Source organism: Mandrillus leucophaeus, unplaced genomic scaffold (assembly GCF_000951045.1).
Source record: "Mandrillus leucophaeus isolate KB7577 unplaced genomic scaffold, Mleu.le_1.0 Scaffold166, whole genome shotgun sequence".
Lineage (NCBI taxonomy): Eukaryota > Metazoa > Chordata > Mammalia > Primates > Cercopithecidae > Mandrillus > Mandrillus leucophaeus.
The window spans coordinates 2,344,036-2,364,004 of NW_012101654.1; the positions used below are offsets into that span (position 1 = coordinate 2,344,036).

General features: G+C 45.8%; 1 protein-coding gene across 2 annotated transcripts in view; it reads left to right on the forward strand.

Moving 5' to 3' along the window:
- The window catches only part of ZDHHC14 (zinc finger, DHHC-type containing 14), a 312,219-nt gene that overhangs the window by 148,948 nt on the left and 143,302 nt on the right, over positions 1-19,969 (forward strand). For both annotated transcript variants that reach the window (XM_011976423.1, XM_011976424.1), the window contains exon 2: positions 17,559-17,719. In XM_011976423.1, the coding sequence (XP_011831813.1) occupies positions 17,559-17,719 (161 nt within the window). The remainder of the gene's footprint in view (positions 1-17,558; positions 17,720-19,969) is intronic.

Consider the following 19,969-nt stretch of genomic DNA (forward strand, 5'->3'; position numbering starts at 1 on the left):
TCTGAAGTTTTGTTTAGTTTGTGCCTGACAGAACCACCTGTGTGTTAGTGAGTTATTGCTGTGTAACAAATGACCCCAGAACTCAGTGGCTTTAAATAGCAAGCACTGATTATCTCACAGTTTCTTGGATGTGGCTTAGCTGTGTCCTCTGGCTCAGGGTCTCCCACAGGGCTGTGATCAAGATATGCCTGGGGGTGCCATCATCTCAAGACTGGGCCCAGGGAGGATTCGCCTCTCAGCTCACTCAGGGACTGTTGGCCAGAAGCCACTCTCGTGAGCCTTGCCACGTGAGCCTCTCCATGGGGCTGAGTTTTTCTTGTTGTTGTTTTTTGTTTATTTTTGAGACAGAGTCTCACCCTGTCACCCAGACTGGAGTGCAGTGGCGTGATCATAGCTCACTGCAACCTTGAACTCCCAATTTCAAGTGATCCTCCTGCCTCAGCCCCCTGAGTAGCTGGGACTACAGGTGTGCACCACCATGGCCAGCTAATTTTTAAGTTTTATTTATTTATTTTTTTGTAGAAACAGGGTCTTGCCATGTTGCGCAGGCTGGTCTCAAACTCCTGGGCTCCAGTGATCCCACTCCCTCGGCCTCCAAGCTGCTGGGATTGCAGGTGTGAGCCACCACACCCGGCATCCACTGGGCTGTTTACAGCATGGCAGCTGGCTTCCCTCTGAGAGGGCCAATGAGAGCTCCAGAGGTGGGGAGCAAGACAGAAGTTGCAGTCTTTTTTGTAACCTAATCTTGGAAGTGACACCCCACCACACTGACCACTTTTTAGAAGGAAGTCATTACTTCCAGCCCCCAGGCAAGGCGAGTGTGAAAACCAGGAGAAGGGATCACTGGAACCATCTAGCAGGTTCCCTACTGTGCTGTGGAGTGACTTTTCCCTGTAGGGCCTCATATAAAATGATTCTGGTCATCAAAAGGCCTGGAAACATTGCTCCCTCCAGTCCCACTGCTGCTGGGTGCCTGCGAGGGGATGGAGCTTCCTACCGTTAAACCACAGGGCCAAGTACTGGCTTCCAGCTGCTTCCACCTTCCCCACCAGACTTCTTTCTTTCATGGACTTTTCAGGAATTGCCTACCCTGCCCTCTCTTCCAGGATAGACTGATCACTCTTCTGCCTGAATTCTTCTCTGAGCTTTGAAGCCAAACTTCTTCCTACTCCACTGAACTCTGAACCAAACACAGAATGCTCATAAGCTTTCACTTTAAACTGCAGGGAAAGCCACTGGACTAAACCAAAACAAGAAACAGCAGGGAAGTGTGAGGGTTACCAGAAATCCAGGTGACTGCAAGACTGGCTCTCCTAGCAGGAAGGAAATACTATTTATGGACTATCTCATGCCTACCTAGAGGCTTTGCTTAGGGTCTCCCTGATGCTAACTCATCAATTCTCAAACCAACACTACAATAAGATTATCGTGACTTATAATTGACATTATTCCAATTTAACACATGATGAAATGAAGATTCAGAATAAGGGACTTTCCCAGGCTTACAGAGTAAGTGCCCTAGTGCCTGGCATCCGCTCCCAGTGCCTGAGGCCTTCCCACAACACCACGACCCTCTTCTGGTGGCCTCTGTCCCCATCTCCCAGATTATCCTGGTATGGAAGTGAGTCAGGTTCTTGTCTTAAACGTTGGTCTACTCGGTCTTGACAAGGTAAATTCTGTAGACTCCAGACAAAACTGGGGATAGCATAGTACCTTTCCTCCATCTCTTCTAGAACCTTCTTCTCTCCTGTCTTGCCTTGGATTGTTTTTCTCTTTCACACAAGAGTGTCTTCAGCATTTGGGAGTCTTGCCCACCCTCAAGCTCGTGGTTGAGGAAGGGGCTTCCCTATCTGGCCTTATGTCTGTGCTAGTCTCAGGGTGGCCTCTGTGCTCCTACCTACTTCAGCGACTGTGGGAACCCGTCTTCTCTGAATGGACTCATACGTGTGCACCAGGGCTCAGTTGAGAAAGCTGAAGGGCAGTGTGGACAGCCAGATTATTCACCAACCGCTGGACCAGGGACCTGGATAGATGTTAATTTTTATTTGCTGGCTCATAGAGAGGCGTTCTAGGGGTGTGGGGAGAGGGGCCAGGGCAGTGGATGGTGACTGGGAGCACTGAAGGACTTGGGGCAGCATCTTTAGCGGTGCTTCTGAATAGGTAGCTGGGTACATACCTTCCCTCCTAAGAGTAATGGTTCATAATACTGTTGGGGTCCAGAACCCCTTTGAGAATCTATGGGTCCTCCCACACAATGTAAAACCATGGCTGTAGGTAAGGCCACCATCCTCTCCTGTCGCGGCAAGCTGGTGACCCTCAGCTGAGCCACCCTGCAACTGGGTGCCTGAAAGCAGGTTATATCAGCTGGGGGGCCATGGCTGCATCAGTGCCTCTATCTCCTACCAGACTTGGGGCACCTCCCATCGACTCCAGGAGCTCCCCAGCTCCTGTTTCTACTCTGAAGGAGAGGCTGCATTCTCAGCTCATATGGAGAACAGGAACCGTTGATATTCCTTTGCTCAACTGACCTGTTTTCCTATTTTCCCACCCAGATGTCCCATTCAAAAATCTCCTCTTCAAAAAAGTACTTTGCAGAGCTTGCTCTTATAGTCAGACAATATTGAAGTCCTTTCATCTTGCACCGTGCAGCCTCAGACTCTCCACCCAGGGGAGAGTAAGAGTCAAAACCTCAACTGATGGAAACTTCTGGTAGAAAAAGCCTTCCAGAACTGCCCAGAGTAAGCACTACAGTCACGAGGCTTTGCCACTGAGCACATAGGCTCAGCTGGAGCATTTTCAAGCTGTTTTTCTGTGGCCTTGCTTGGTGGACCTCTGCTTTTTGACCTCAAGTTTCACAAGTGCTTAAAAGATGAAGCAGTGTTTTTTTGGCAGCCATGTAATGGTCTCTCAGGAAGTTGTTTCTGGAAGTGGAAAGACTGTTCTCAGAACTTGACAGTTCTTTAGGGCTCCAGTTATTCTGAATGTTGAAGCCAACTGGACAATGTATGGCGCAAGCCTAAGAGGGATAGGGGTGTGACTATAGGAGGGGCTTTCTGATCCTTCTCTCTCTGCATTGTATCACTCTACAGTTTCCCTGTTGATTCTCCAACTTTGCCATCTGCTTGGCAAAATTCAAGAAAGGTGGCACTTGTTTGATTGTAGCTTTCATGGCAATCACACCTCCCAAGCCTTCCATCAGGCTAGCCAGGCATGATTTCCACTGTTGCAGTCCCTCTTGGTGTTCTCTAATTAAATATGCTTTTTCCAGATGTTTCTCCACCATATTCCTTAAGGTTGTTTCCACTGTTTTTCCCCACCTAGATTTTTCCCTAGATCTAATGTTCACTATTCTGACTTTTGCCCTTCTCTTTTTAGTAATCAGTTCATTATCATGTTTGCCGTGGGGAAGTCCTCAGGAATCCTTCTCTTCTATTTCCAAATGAGCTGAAAAGTTTTTTTTTTTTTAATCTCAGAAGTGTGTGACTTAAAAGAAGACTTAAGTAAAGAAATTATATGAAAGTTTGGCCACAGATGAATATACTTGGAAAAGCACAATTAGATGAAGACTAGGGGTGGGAGTGGGCATTAATTAATTAATTTAAAAAGCACAATTAGATGAAGACTGGGGATGGGAGTAGGCATTAATTAATTAATTAGAAAAGCACAATAGGGCGGGCGCGGTGGCTCACGCCTGTAATCCCAGCACTTTGGGAAGCCAAGGCGGATGGATCACAAGGTTAGGAGATCGAGACCATCCTGGCTAACATGGTGAAACCCCATTTCTACTAAAAATACAAAGAAATTAGCCGGGCATGGTGGCGGGTGCCTGTAGTCCCAGCTACTCTGGAGGCTGAGGCTGGAGAATGGCGAGAACCCGGGAGGCGGAGCTTTCAGTGAGCTGAGAGCGCACCATTGCACTCCAGCCTGGTCAGCAGAGCAAGGCTTTGTTTCAAAAAATAAATACATAAATAAAACAAAAAAATTAAAAAGCATAATTAGATGAAGACTGGGGGTGGGAGTGGGCATTAATTAATTAGAAAAGCACAATTAGATGAACACTGGGGGTGGGAGTGGGCATTCATTAATTAATTTAAAAAGCACAATTAGATGAAGACTGGGGTGGGAGTTGGCATTAATTAATTTAAAAAGCACAATTAGATGAAGACTGGGGGTGGGAGTGGGCATTAATTCCTCAACAGCACATGGTATTTTTCAGCTTTCTCCCAATGAGTTCAAAGAGTTTCATTGAAAGTATATCCTTGTACTTCCTAGTGTCTAGGAGACACACTCAGACTTCCAGTTTTACTCAGCACCTACCGCCTGTACTCTTCTGAGGTTCTTTGACATTCCTGCTGGTTAGGAGTGGATACTGGAGCAATTAGGTACAGTTCCACACTGACACTGCAGAAGTGGAGATCTCTGGAGTCTCTGCAACCCCACCCTCTCTTCACAGGGAGCAAGTACTTCTTGGGTATAACCTGGGAATTCTAGAAAGTTTATCTTTATCTTTTTTCATAAATGTAAGTTTATGCTTTAGCATTGTACTGGTCAGAATCCTCCAGTATTAAACAAAACTAACCATTATGGTCTTTGTTTAGCATACATGTATTTTGTAATAACAGGAGCAGTCATCACCATTTAGTGTCAAGCTTGATTGACAGGGCCCCCGGGAATCTGTGGTTTCTGTGTTATGTAGAAACCACAGAGCTTGATATTCTTCAACTGGAATTGGAAAGCAGAGCCCAGGAGAAATGTTCTTGACCTTCAGTCACTAAGGCATTACCACCCGACTGCTGGCAATCCATCAATGAGAGACTTTGTCACCCAAGACTCCAAGCTTGTCTTCTGCCCAGACTGGACAAGGCACCTTCACGCTAAATAGCTTTAGGTTTCGCTGTGTTCTTAATTGCATTTAATAAGGATCATTGAAATCCTTATAAAAAGGTGAAAGCAGGTACAGCTGTTATCGTATTCCACTAAGAAAGTGTGTAGAGTGCAAAAACAGAAGTGTAGGCCTCATTGTGGTACAACTGAGAGACCATGCCTCGGGCCCATGGCCTTTGAAGATGGCCACATCTGATTGACTTCTGGTTCTGAAATTTATTAGCTAAACCAGGCTCAGTCAAATTAATGAACCTCTTATAAGTCTTATCAGTCAAATTAATGAACCTTAGTTTCCTTATCTGTGAAATGGTCTCAGGAATACCAACGTCATAGACAATTAGCTGTGTACATTTTCGTAGACATTATATGAAATGCTATATGTGAAACTGTCTGCAATATAGGTACTCAATCAAAAAAATGTGCATTTTCATTTGGTCCCTGTAGTCTTACTGTCTAGCTGCCTGTTACTTTGAAAACCATGTGTATGAAACAGTAACAGGGCTAGATAAAAAGAAAAAAAAAATGATGTGGGACCACATCTATGTGTCTAGCAGGCATGGATCTTCCCTCTGGATCTGTTTGTTCTGACCTTGTCTTCTAATTGAGCTGGATAATTACATGGTAGGAGCTCTCCCCAACATCAGGGCTGAGAAATGCTGTCATCATGTTTTAATGCAAAGGCACTTTGCCAGGGATAATAGTCGATACCACGGGCATTGTTTTAGGTGAGAAAAAGGAATCATCTGTGAATGAACGCTAAGTGCTGCCCCTTTAGAGAAGGGAAAAATGAATCGGCAGCCCCCAACAGCAACCCAGTATCCAAAGACTTCCAGTGAATTTCATTTTGTTCATTTCTACCAAATATGCACTTTTGAAGCTGTCTTTGCCTGATAGTCTCCAACTTGGTGTCACAGGGCACATGGGCTTTAAGCCGTTTACCTTGTTTTTTTTCTCCCCTTTTTGGAAATAGAACCATTTTCTCCTTAAATACCTTTGTAGCCTTTTTTCTTTTCCACTCAGAGCACCTTATTTCCATTTTGCATAATTATTATGTACTATTTTTCAAATTATGATGTCTCTGCTATTGGAAACAACATTGTTTAGTGAGTTGATGGGTGAAATAGCTTAGCCTTCTGCACTCACATGTGTCTCTGTCTCAACGACTGGATATTTCTAACTTGTATTGATCCTATATTATCTAATTCCTTGAGGTTTATGATGACGGATATGTTAAAAAAAATCTTCAATTCCTCTTCACTCTTAGGGAAACACTGTAAAGCAAAATTTACTTAGTAATGCTTCCTCCTTCGCAAAAGGAAGAAGGTGGCCCTTTTTCTCCCCCAGGAGTGGGACCTTTAGCTCAGAGGAGTGCCGTCAGCAGAGGCTGGAGCACACGGAAGTGGGGTCTGCTCACTTCCTTCTCAGTATCTTCCACTGCTTCACCCGCATGACGACCTTTGCACCCATCGCTTTGCAGTTTGCTACCAAACGTGGACCTAGATGTCCTGGGTCTGCTCTGATGATTCCACGACATTCAATTCAGCAAATATTTGTCGAGTGCCTATTGTGTAGCTGTGTATGAGGCATTGGGGATGCCACAGTGACTAAACAGCCTACAACGCCCCTGCCCCCCCGGACGTGCTGTTCCAGAGTCCTGTCTAGGGAGGGTTACACTGTGCTTCCACCAGTCACTCGGTGCACTGACCGAAGGAGGCCTGGAATTATTAGGGTCAGGGAGGGTCTGGGGCTCCCTGTCCTTGCCAACGCCCTTCCTCTCTGCGGGTCTCACTGCTGCCTCTGATGCCCCCTCCAGAAAGCCTTCACCAACACCTGCCCTTCCGGCCCACTGAGCTGGTTCCCTCCACCGTTCCTCAGCACCTGTGTTTCCACACTTGCTCTTTTGTTTGAAGTGTGCGAATTTGCCCCCCCTGCCCCCCACTGGAATGTGAGCTGCCAGGAAGCGAGGGTCTTGTCTTAATCCTGCTGCTTTCCTAGCACATGGTGCGGTGTGCTGGCAGGTGGTGTGTGTTCAGTGACTGTGTGTGGAGTGCCTGAATGAAGGCGTGAAGGAGACTTGGTCATCTCTTGCATCCACAGTACTCGTAGACTTGTTCTCCAGCTCTGGAAAAACTTCCTAAGACTCACATGTGCCTTTGCCCCAAAGGTCCTGAGTTACTGCATCTTTGTAATGCAGAAGACACATTTCCATAGCAGTAACATCTGGACTTTGTGCAGTGTGACTGTCCCACAGGGCCTGGCCTCGTTCTACAGGATAGGCGTGGGGGTACCAGCTCCCTGGCAGAGGCCCCAGTCCTGGGTAAAGCTGTGCTCACTGCCTGCCCACTCTGGGTGAGCAACTGAAGCCCTAGTGTGGGGCCGCTGGCCGTGGAAGCACTGAGAAAGGGGCCACTGGGGAAGGAGGAGCAGGCACAGGCACAGCAGGCATCTCCCGGTGGCACCAGCAGCCACACCCCTGGGCCACCTCCCAGCAGGGAGCCTGATGGCCCCAGGGCCTTGGGATGGGAGGAGAAGCTCACTGGTGCTCAGTGTGCAATCTGCAACAAGGCAGGGCATTTTCCTTCCAACAAGATTTTCTTGAGCATGTAATGATTAAACTAATTCAGATTTTGTGGAAAATGTCTCTGTTGGGCAATTCATTGCCAAACAGTGCTCATTGATGAGCTATCCAACATTTGGGTTCAATTCTACCAACATTGCCGGTGTTGAGGAGATTTAATTTGTGTAGTATTTGATTCTTTCTCATTCCTGAACACCTCCTTCTCATCTTGCCATCCCTAGACCACCCGCAACACAAAGAAAGAAAAAGAGAATGTACCAGGCATCTGAGATTCTGGATCTCCAGGGGGCTTGCTGGAACTGAGGGGAGTTGGGTCCCATATGTGTGGCCTTGTACTGTAATTTAAATACCCAGTTTAAGACAGAAATCTGCAAGGATGACTGAAGAACTTTCTCTAGTCACATTCCTCCCAGAAATTGGGTACAGACCAGAGCTGAGATAGGAGATAACCTGGGTTTTGCATTCTTAAATGTATAATCCTCCATACCCCAAAACAATTAGACTAATTAAGGTACTATAAGGCAACTTGCAAAACTCAAGAGCTTCAGCCAGCTCTGTTTCAGTCCAACAGAGAATATACATTATTGTCTCTGTTTCAGTCCAACAGAGAATATACATTATTGTCAAGCATCTTCTTTATTGATAGTTGAATTTTTAAAAGCACAGGCAGATTTTAATATTTCGGCAATTCTCTTCTTTTTTAGTTCAGCAAGTACTTATACATTTATTTTTAATAACATATTTTTCTACTACAAAACAAACCATGCTTTAATTAAGAATATTTGGAAACCACCAAAAAGCACATATGCACAAAATCACCCAGGGATAATGAGATGATGGGGCACATTCTTCCAGTTACGAATATAAATGTGTTTGAAACACAAATGGGATCGTCTCCACTGTACTTTGTATCCTGTGTTTTTTTAGATGTCTCTTCATTTCATTTAACAAATAGTTATTGAAGGTCAACTATGTGCTAGACTGAATTCTAGGCACTGGAGGTTACATCTGTGAACCAAGTAGATACACTTCCTCATTGCATTGAGCTTTTTTCTAGTGGGGTCAGACAGTAAGCAAGGAAGTACATATATTAATAGTGCGCCAAGTGGGGTTAAGTGCTATGGGAAAAGTAAAAGCTGGAAGGGGGTTGGGATTGGTGGAGAGGGAGTAGCTGGTCATAGGGGGGCTGCAGTTTGGAGATTGTGTGCAGCACAATCAGGGAAGTCTCTACAGAGAAGGTGATATTTGAGTAAAGGCTAGGAGGAGCTCTGTGGCTTCCCGTAGGGAGGGGATTCCAGGCAGGGGGAAGGCACAGGCAAATGTGCCTCTCCCAGAGAAGAGACAGGCCTGGCTTTTTCCAGGGCTGCAGGGGGCAGCAGGAGGGAGGAAGATGAGGTCAAAGAGGTCACAGGAGCCAGATGGCTTTGTAGCCTCTGCAAGTACCTGGCTTTAGTTCTGAGCACAGGAGGGACGCGCTCTGGCTTGAGCTGGTGCATTGGGCACGGAATGCAGGCTAGGGAGAAGCAGAAGAGCTGGGCCGTGCTTTGATGGGCTTGGGAGGCTGCAACGTGGAAAGGCTCCCACGCAGACACCTCTGCCTCAGGCTCTAAATGTGGAGATGTTTTAGGAATACTGTGGCCAATTTAGTTCACTCACGTTTTTTAAAATGTATGCACGATAGTGATATATGATTTTTAAATTGGTGTCTAATTAAGTCTATAACAGCTCTTTCAATAAGTATGAAATAAAGATCCCTTGTGGTTAGAGAATATCATCTGATTTGGCACATTTCCCCTTAATGATACATCGTAAAATGTGGGGTACCTTAGATTGGATGAAACAAGAATTATGACTAGAACTAAAGTCCTGCTATGACTTTCCCATACAGAGTTTCCAGATCGGAGGCAGAATGGACACCCTTCAAATATAAGCCAGGGTCAGAGGCAGCTAAACCCTAGAATGCTGTTTAGTGCCAGGACAAATCCTAAATCACTACCCTGGATGCTTGGTGTGGGCAGGTCTTCCCAGCACACACACCAGCAGCTCTAGGAAGAGCTTTCTCAGAAGGACCCTGGCTTGCCCTGACAATGACTTACGGTTGGTTCCAGGATGCACAGAAAGCAAAATGGAGTTACTTGGGCCAGTTAGCTCAGTGGCCACACATGGTCTGAAAATGAGAAGACATCCACCTGCGCCAGGACTCTAACAGGAAATCAGGGGCATATGGTTGCCATGCCTAAGTAATGTCAGGACGTCAAAGAGCAACTTCTGGGGCAAAACAGTGTTGACTTTCCCTCCCGTGACTCACACGCTACCCAGAAGCCTCTGGCTTCCTGAAATTCTATTTCATTTCATTTCATTTTTTCAAGACAGGGTCTGGCTCTGTTGCCCAGGCTGGAGTACAGTGGCATGATCTTGGCTCACTGCAGCCTCAGTCTCCCAGGGTCAAGCGAACCTCCCACCTCAGCCTCCCAAGTAGTTGAGACTACAGTCACACGCTACCACACCCAACTAGTTTTTGTATTTATTTATTTATTTTTTTGTAGAGACAGAGTTTTGCCATGTTGCCCAGGCTGGTCTCAAACTCCTGAGCTCAAGCACTGCCCACCTCAGCCTCCCAAAGTGTTGGGATTATAGGCACTCCCGGCCTCTTCCTGGAATTTTACATGCAACTCAGGATCACTTGGCAAAAATGTTGATGCACCACAATATTCACTAGTAAACTCTTGTACATTCTCAATAGTAGATGGGTAAATTGGGCTGTTTACACGCTATGATTTGAAGCCTGTATTTCAAAGCTACAGATTCCCAGGTCTTGTATCTTAAGTAGATCTCTCTGGGTGGTCTGGGAGGCCCTGAGTTAAGAATAAGGGCACTAACTCTGTCTTGCACACTTAAAGGGTGTTTGGGCCACACAGGCGGAAGACAGCACTTTCCTCTTCTCCCCTCCTCAGCTCTCTGTTCACGGAAGTGCTTGACGCCTGGAGCCCCTCTCCTCACTCATGAACTCTGCAAGTTCAAGGCAAGACTGTGCTGTGTTTGGAGACGTCCCTGTTTCTGGCATCTAGCCAGAAAGCCTGCAGGGAAAAACCGGATTTCCTAAGTGATGTTCCTCGCTTTGGTAGGGTGACCTTCACCTTCCTCCTCCCCTAGCAAGCCCGAAAGCTACAGTTCTCACAGAACAAAGGTAGACAGAGAGACGGATGGAAAAACAAGCCATTGAGCTTTGATGAAACTGAACGTCACCTTTGTAGTCTACAAATGGGTGTGTGGAGTTCTACTGTCACCTCTATGCCCTCTGGGTTTGAGCTTTTCCTTCCAGCTTGCTTTGCTCATATTTTCCACGTTAGTCCCTGGGCTCATTGATTTAAATTCCCTCTCTTGGTACAGGCATGCATAGACTCCTGGCTCTGTGCATCTGGGGTAATTAACACGATGAGTCACTAAGGGCTTTCCAGGCACAGGGTCCTGCCATCGTGATCTTGTAGGGGAATGTCACTCTTGGGAGTTTTATGAAATCATCTCTTTGGTTTTTCCTATTCTAGAGTTGTGAGTGGATATGCTTTCTGAATCTACTTTTTCCTCTATTTGTCTCCAAGTAATGTGCTCATCTTTGCCTTGCGGTGGTAGATTTGTTTCTAAGTATGTGATTAAGGAACAAATCACAAAATGAATGGTGCTTATGTTCCTGCCTGTAAGTGAAAAGTACATTTGTTTTGCAGTGACTCATATGAAAAGGAGAAGGGGTCATTTCTATTGCAACCCTTAAAACCTCCATTTCTCACAATGCTACTCTGATTATTTCAGACGTGTGAGTCACTGGCTCAGGTTATTTCATTTATGATTGTTTGCCTTAGCTACTTTTTACTGAAATGCTTTGTAGTCAAGAATCTGAAACTTAAAATGCTAGGTTACTTGATGATTTCTGCAAAGTAGAAATTCCCTGAATTGGAGTGTGGCAATAATGCAGTAAGGCCACTTCCTCTTCCTGTGTAATAATAAATGCATGCCTCATGGTTATGTCTAAAAAACAGTTATTCTCATGTTTATGCTTTCATACATACAGGACAGACCAAAAATATCAAATGTAGGCCATTTGCTGCAGTCAGGAGTCATGAGCTACTAGTAACAAACTTTTTTTTATGTGTATCCATTTATAGACAAAACATTAAAAGAAGACTTGAATTGTTTTGATACAGGAAAAGATTCTCTACTTCTTGTTCCAAAGGCACTTGGTTTTAATGTCTCTGCTATATCTTGTTAATGTTGTTGTTTTGTTTTGTTTAGTTTTTAAGTTAATCTTCTCCCAAAGAATGTCCTCTGGAAAACAGAGAGACCTAATTACCCAACAATGAAATCCATATTTCCTATCCAAATGTTTAAGAAATTAGTTTAGTCTTAGGGTTTTTGTTCAAGGAATCAGCTTTGTGTCAGATTCTAACCTGTAAGCCAGTCTGTAAACATGAATATGGAATTAATGACAGTGTTGATTCTGAGATGTCAGTGTCTGTTTGATGCTAAAATGATTTTATATCTATCTATCTACCTACCTACCTATCTATCTATCATCTATCCCTCCATCTATCTTTTTAATGATCAGATACACCGATTGTGTGGTCTCAGATAATATGGTGCCCAGAAAACAGTTCCACTTTTCATGTATAAGCATCAAAGCACAAAAACAACTTTTACTAAAGATTCAAAAAGATTGCTATTTGAACTGAAAAAAATTCCATATAATGTTTTGGCACTGCTATGATTTCTAATTATTACCTGGAATGAATTTCTGTACCTCGAATGTACGATGCATTGACAGTTTGTGCATAAGTATTTATCATCATATCCAAAATCAAACAGCTCTCGCTGATGTATATGATTGGAGGGAGAGCTCTGTAAAGGCTTCTCATCATTTTATCATCTGGTGCTAAATTGGCTAATTTCTTTTATGTTATGAAGATGTATGCTTTCATATTCTTGTTTTTTCCCCCTGTCACTTTCCAGTTCATCTTTATGAAGACTAAGACGCCTGTAGCCTGTTTTCTACACTGCCCTGAGTTGTATGTAGGTCACAATTCTTGAGACAGAAATAGGATTCCATTTGGTGTTTATATCTTTGGCAGCTGCCTCATCATCTTGTATCAAATCCAGGCCCTCAGGGATGGAGTCTTCCTCAACACAGATGGCACTCAGCATTGGAGTTCCCATCCACAGTTGCTCAGAAATATGAAGGAGCCATTTTCAAGTCATCTGAGCTCAGGCGAAGAATTTGCCATACTGTGCACAGCGCTTCCTTTAGCTGTGAAGCTGTGCCAGTCTGTGGGTCGACTGAGATGTCCCATTAGTCTCACCTCCTTCAGGAGGTAAACATTCACAGTCGTGGGCAGGGTCTGCTTATTGCCTTGTCTTTACCACAAGGACTATAGATGCTCTCTGCTTTTTCTGAGCAGCAGTTTGAAGGTGTCTCAGTAGCCCTGACCTCATTGTTTGTTTAGGGTTGGGAATTCTGCTGCTTTTATAAAAAGTGAGTTGTTGAGGATTTCTAGGACAAATTCAGCACTGTCCTCTGTCACACACACAGGCTGGTGGAACGGGACTGTCACAAAGCACCTAGCATTGTACAGAGTTGTACCAACATATGGTGCTTCATCTGCTAGAACTTTAGCACATGGAGGGTCTTAGAGGTTCCAGCAAATGCCCCTAGAAGGTTAATGTGAGGCACACTCGGCTCAATGAGCTGAGGAATATCCTCTCCTCTCAGCTGAGGGAGCCTCGTGGGAGGAACTGGGCCTTAGCATCTGTCTGAAGGAAGTTATGGGACCTAGCAAGCCAACAAGAGTAGAGAAGTTCTAGACCAGGTCTGTGGTTGCTGAGGGTATGGGTGACTTGACTCTCCTCCTCTTTCAGGTAAATTTTAGTAAAATTCACTAAATGGATTCTGTTCATTCAGCTACTCAACAAATATTTATCAAATTTGGTTGCATTTTCCACCATGTGAGGCATCCTGCTAGGTGCTACAAAGGACATGAAGAGGAACAGGGGCCAGTCTCACCTTCCAGGACTTTTAATCTAGTGAGGTGCGTGGAGCACGTCCGCAAATAGCCACATGTCCGCAAATATCCACATGTCCTGAGGAAGGGGAGCAAAGGAAAACACGGTGGGGGTCCAGAGAAAGAAGCGATCCCTTTTGTTTAGGGGTGAGCCCAGAAACTCTACCAAGGCTTTTCAGGAAGCGGTATTGAGCTGGAAGTGGAAGGTTGGGAAGCATCAACATGCCAAATGGGAGGTGCGGGTGTTCCAGACACATGGACTGGACAGGCAGCGCGGCGGTGGGTGAAAGCCCATGCTTGTCTGAGATGCCCAAATGTTAGGTGTGGCCATTGCTGGGATTCAGGAAGGGGCAGTGAGAGAGAGGGAGAGAAGGTGACTGGGGGACACTTAGACACCAGATAAGGAGCTCGAGCTTCGTTGGCAGGGACGGCAGAAGCATGGAAGGCTTTTGGGCAGAGACACGTGTGATTGGAGCTGGCAGTGGTGGTTCGGACAGATTGAAGGAGGGGATCGTGGTAGGCAGGGATGAGGTCACTGTCTAGGCTGGGCACAGTGGCTCATTCCTGTAATCCCAGCACTTTGGGAGGCTGAGGCAGGAGGATCACTGGAGCCCAGGAGTTTGTGACCAGCCTGGGCAACAAAGTGAGACCCTGTCTCTACAAAACACACAAGAAATTAGCCAGGCGTCATCCGTGGTGAGGGCCTATAGTCTCAGCCACTCAGGAGGCTGAGCTGGGAGAATCTCTTGAGCTCCAGGAGTTCAAAGCTGCAGTGAGCCGTGATCATACCACTGCACTCCAGCCTGGGCAGCAGAGTGAGACCTTGTCTCAAAAAAGATAATAAATAAATAAATAAATAAATAAGTAAACAAACAGAGATCACTGTTCCAGCTGTCCCTCGGAGAGACAAGACAGAGAGGGCTTTTGAGAGGAGGGACTCGAAGGCAAAACAGAGTAGAAGGAAGGCCCTGAGTGGGAGGAAGGCTGGCCATTTCTCTTTAAGAGGGGGGAAGGAGGAAGACAAGTGCAGGTGGGCCACACACCTCGGTTCCCCCCGGGGGGGTCCAAAGCACTCACCAATGCAAGTCTAGGCAGAGCTGGTTTAACCATCTCATAGACCCAGAGCACACAGTCGCCTTGTAACAGAACTCTTCCTGTAAGCTCCTTCCTGCCTCCCTGTATACTCCACCTGCTTTCTTCTCCACCATGGAGGGGCCAAAAACTGCAGCTGGCGAGCTGGGGTGGTGGAGGGGGCTTAACTTCATATCAAGGTAGAAGTTACCATTATTCACTGGGATTATTACCCTTTCATTTACTTCAATGACACTGTTTGCTACTTAAAGCGACAAGGACTTCCTATTACCTTCATATTATGATCAGAGAAGTCACTAGACCCGCCTGAGATTTCCTGCGGGAACAGGAGCAGGAGCAGGTTCCCAGGGAAACACAAACAGATGCATTTCAGATCCATGCCCTGACGTGTCCAAGTGCAACAGCCCGCTACGCAGTGAGAGAACCCTGGCAGGCAGCAGGCCTCCCGGCGTCAACTGGACTTTCCCTTTTCCTCCTTTTCTGGGATGGCTCTGAATAAATCAGTGTATGCTGAAGTGCAGATACCGATCTACAGTGTATTGTCTCTGCAGTGAGAATGTGGCAGGGGACATCCTGTTTGGGGGTTGGAGGTGATGAGAGGCCGCACAGGCATCAGCTTGGGGAAGTGGGGTAGCTGTGGAAGATCCCAACCCCGCGGATAGTGCACTTGGGACAGGGAACGGTGGAGGGCAAGGCATGCTAGAACTTGCTCTAAGAGCAAGAGGCAGCCTTTGCAACATTGAGCAGGTAGACTTTGCAGTCCACCAAGCTGCCTTTCAGACCCAAAAAGGAAAAAATAAGCACACCAGAGCCTACGATCTACTCAGTCACCCTCATGGGAGGGTTCTGGCCCTTCACAAGTAGCCATCCTTGGAGAAGCTCCATAGTGTTAAGTCACAGCTGTCAACACCTGAAGTGGAACACTCTCTCCTAACCAGGTCTGTCTGGTTCACCTTGTCCAGCTGTGCCCTCGCTGAAGCTGGCTTTGCTGTGCCAACATCTTCTTCTTCAAATTCATTAATCTTGAAAAAGGGGGAAAACGTGGGCTTGTTTTTATTCACTGTCATTGTTCAAATTATGTTGAATTGTGAATTCAAGTTTTTTTGGAAAATTCTCTTCTACACATTTGCTCTTTTCCCTAACCACTTTATAACAAAAAAAGTCCCCCTAAAGTAGATTATTTTAGACTAAAATTATATATATTCAGGGTCTATATATAGCATATATATGTGTGTGTGTGTGTACACATATATATGTGTGTGTGTGTGTGTACATATATATATATATATAAAATTTCATACCAGGGTATTTTCATGCCTTCGATATAGACTGTGTTTCTTTTTTTAAAATTTTATTTGGAAATAATTTCAAACTTATAGAAAAGTAGCAAGAGTAAGAGTAGTACAAGGAACATCCGTTTACCCTTTACCCAAATTCACCTCTTGCTAATACTTGATCCCATTTACTCTGTCTAGACAATATTTTTTTGAGCTATTTGGGAGTAAGCTGCATTCATCGTGGCACTTTATTCCTAAATACTTCGCTGTATATCTCCTCGTGCTAGGAAACTTGCACAACCACGGTCCACATTATCAACATCAGTGATCGCTCCAGGAAGCTGTGTCTAGGTCTGCAGGCCTCTTGAAGGCTGGTGCACTAATGTTCTATCTATCACTTGTCTCAGCAAAGGGGATCACGGCTTTGCTCAGCAAAGGGGATCAAGTCCCAGACTCCTGCCTGCATCCCTTTGCCATCCATCAGAGACCTGCACAGCAGTGGGGTGCTGGTTCCCAGGGCTTCCAAGACCAAGAGCCCTGTCTGCTTCCCAGTCTTGGGCAGAGCTGAGCTTCCCAATCCTTTCTTCTCCAGCTCCCCATCTCTGTTTTGTCTTGAGAACATGGAAGAGGATATTCTGATGAGGTGGGCAGTCTAGCATTGCTTTCCACGCTAGATGTCCTAATTCCACGATTCTGCATCCTGTTCCCCAATGCCCATGATGTTATTTAATGTGGCAACAGTGGAGTGACTGTGGTCACTGCAGATCCCATCCTTCACTTAGGTCCAAACATCCAAATGCCTCAAAGCGCCATGGTAAGAACTGCTCTGGCTCCAGAATACCTGGATCTGAGACCAAATGTCAGACGCTTGTTCCTAGGCTGGCCTCATGTAGAGCTGAGTTTGTCCCAGTGGCACCTCTCCCTGACTCATCACAACCCCTGCTTCACGTCGGTGTGTCAGACTGACAGCAGTGAAGAGGTTGAGTTAAGAGTTGGGCCACGTTCGTCCGTTGGTAGCTCAGACGCCCTCTGGAAAAGCACGAGATGATTCTATTCCAACTGCTGAAATCCCTTACATCGTCTTCAGAAACTTGCCTGCAAGTCCATTTCCATAGCTCATTCCCTTCAGAATAGATTACCTCCAAAACATGGAAAATTGGTGTCTTGCCCTTTGAGAGTGTGTGTACAGTCCTCAGCATCTGAGGCTGGCTGAAAGTCCCTGAGTCGTTTGACCCAAGTGGGAAAGGCCAGCTTGCATGAAGATCATTCTAAATTGATGTCTTCTTCTATTATGTAATCCCAGGGGAGGGTGGGGGGATCTCATAGATTCCTGGACTGTGTTTACAGCACAGAGGACACGTGTCTATTTATACAAGCTCTATGCGTCTTAGACTGATTATACAAGCGGGACTATTTTCATTCTTCTTCCAGCATCTTCCTGTAAGAGCAGAGGGCTTGGGCTGTCGTGCTGGGGAGTGGGGGTTCAATTGTCTGTAAAAGAGAACCGCAGATCTCCCCAAATGTAAATCGTTCACATTGATGAATTTTTAATGGAAATCAATTTCCCTCCTCCAAATAAGCTTTTGGCTTCTTAGAAGATAAAGACTGCTTACTGTTGATTCCTAACATTGTATATCCTTTCTTTTCCCCTTCTCCCTGGCCTGTCCAACCTGTTGGCAGCTGTCCGTACCTGGCGGTGAAAATCACTCCTGCCATCCCTGCAGTCGCCGGCATCCTGTTCTTCTTTGTGATGGGGACCCTGCTCCGCACCAGCTTCAGCGACCCCGGAGTCCTCCCACGAGCCACTCCTGATGAAGCCGCCGATCTGGAAAGGCAAATAGGTAACACTGGAAGTCTGCCCATGGCCTCTGGTCACTTCCTGCCTGGGCCCAGCCACAGTGGGGAAGGCAGGCCGAGGGCTATGCAGGAGGAGCTGAGCGCTGGGAAGGAAGGAGGCCGGAAATCAGCGTTCCTTAGCTCGCTGGGTGGGCAGGATGAGCTGAAGAAGAGGGGGCTGGAGGGACGGGTATCCTGGAGGCAGGACTGCTAGCCCAAACGAGTAAAGCATCGCCTGTGAGCTGTGCTTCTGATGTTTCTTTGAAACCCAAGTGTTGATTCCACTCTACGAAGCAGCCTCCACCCCGAAAGGTCTACAGTTGTAGGTTGCTGCACTTACTCGCTTTTGCAATCCTTGGAGCATGACCAGTCTCCATGATATCAATCTAGGACAGTTACATCTTAGACGACTTTCTTGTTTATCCAGCCTAGGATTGAGAATTTCCTTTATTTAGGTATAATAAACATGTATCTGTGATATGTGTTGAGATGAATAGCTTTATTTTTGCTTAGATATTAAAACCTATACTAAAGTTTATTACAACCCATTTTGAAGATACTAAAACAGACCCTAATCCCTGACACAACAAACTTTTACATTTTTTTTTAAATTAAAAAAAGAACTTTTTCTTGCTCTTAAAAGTTTGTGATTGTGAATGTGTAGCTTTGCTGTGGTGCTTTGGTAAATTTCACAGGCCCGGCAGAGGAGCTGTGATGATTCGGTGTGAACATAATGTTTAGGCCTAAAAAATCACTTGGCAGAGATATTTCTCTTCCAGGATTCCTCCTATTCTATGGACTTTCCTTTGCAGCCTCCACTAAAGCTGGAGGGAGCTCCCTGTCTACAGTGTAAGAAGATAGAGCTGTGGATCTTGCTTAAAAAGTGCCTATTCTGGTCCTACCATTCCCCAAGTGCTAAAGCACAGCTTTGTCCTTCTCTCGACATCTGCCTTCATCCTTCATCTCTACTGCCTGGGAAGGGAGCAGTAAAATGGGAGTGTGTGGAGTGTGTGGTGTCGTTTGCTAGACTGCAGCTCTCTTGTGTCCTGAGGTAGGAAGGAGCGGGGAGGGAGAAGCAATGGGCAGACAATCTCTTTCTTAGCCCCTGCATCATGGGATTCCAAGACAGGGCCTGCTAGTGCCTAATTTTAAGGCTCACATTTTATAGCACTTTAATCATTTGCCAGGCCCATCCATGGCTATCACTCCTTTTTTTCCATATCTAAGCCACCCTGTAAGGAAAACTTTATTATTATACCCATTTTACAAATAAGGAAACAAAGTCCCCAACAGGGGCTTAAATGGGTGAAAGTGGCAGAGCTGGAGCCTAGAACCCGGGTTTCCAGGTTTTCAGCTTTCCAGGTTTCAGACCTTGTTCTTTCCAGCTCCTTCCATCACTGGGGAGAGAGAGGGAAGTCAAACCTTGTTTCCTTCAAAACTGTGTGGTTTATGCCCACAACACACGAGCAGGTAACTTGAAAATCCTCTTCCCAGTGCAAGGGCCCAACTTCCATACTGGGGGTGATGCAATTTCCTGCAGTGAGCCCCATCTCCAGGTTAGTGCAAGTGCATCTGCAAAATCAGCATGATTAGGAACAGGCTTTCTGCCTTTCTTACTAAGTGGATGAGGCAGGGCGTGGTGGCTCACACCTGTAATCCCAGCACTTTGGGAGGTCGAGGTGGGAAGATCACTTGAGGTCAAGAGTTTGAGACCAGCCTGGCCAACATGGTGAAACCCCATCTCTACTAAAAATAAAAAATAAAAAAAAAATTGGCCAGGTGTGGTGGTGCAAGCCTGTAGTCCCAGCTACTTGGGAGGCTGACGCAGGAGAATAGCTTGAACACAGGAGGCGGAGGGTTGCAGTGAGCCGAGATTGTGCCACTGCACTCTAGCCTAGGCAACAGAGCAAAACTCTGTCTCAAAAACAAAAACAAAAACAGTGAGATGCCACTTCATACCCTCTAGGATGGCACTAATCAAAAAGACTGACAATGACAAATGCTGGTGATGATGTGGAGAAACTGGAACCCTTGTACATTACTGGTGGGAATATAAAATGGCACATCCACTTTGGAAAGCAGTTTCTCAAAATTCTCCAAAAGCTAAACACCATTCCTATATGACCCAGCAATTCCACTCCTAAGTATGTCCACACAAAGACTTGTATATGACTATTCACAGCTGCATGAAACCTAACAACCCAGATGTCCATCAAAGGATGAATTGATGATCAATATGTGTTATATCCATACAG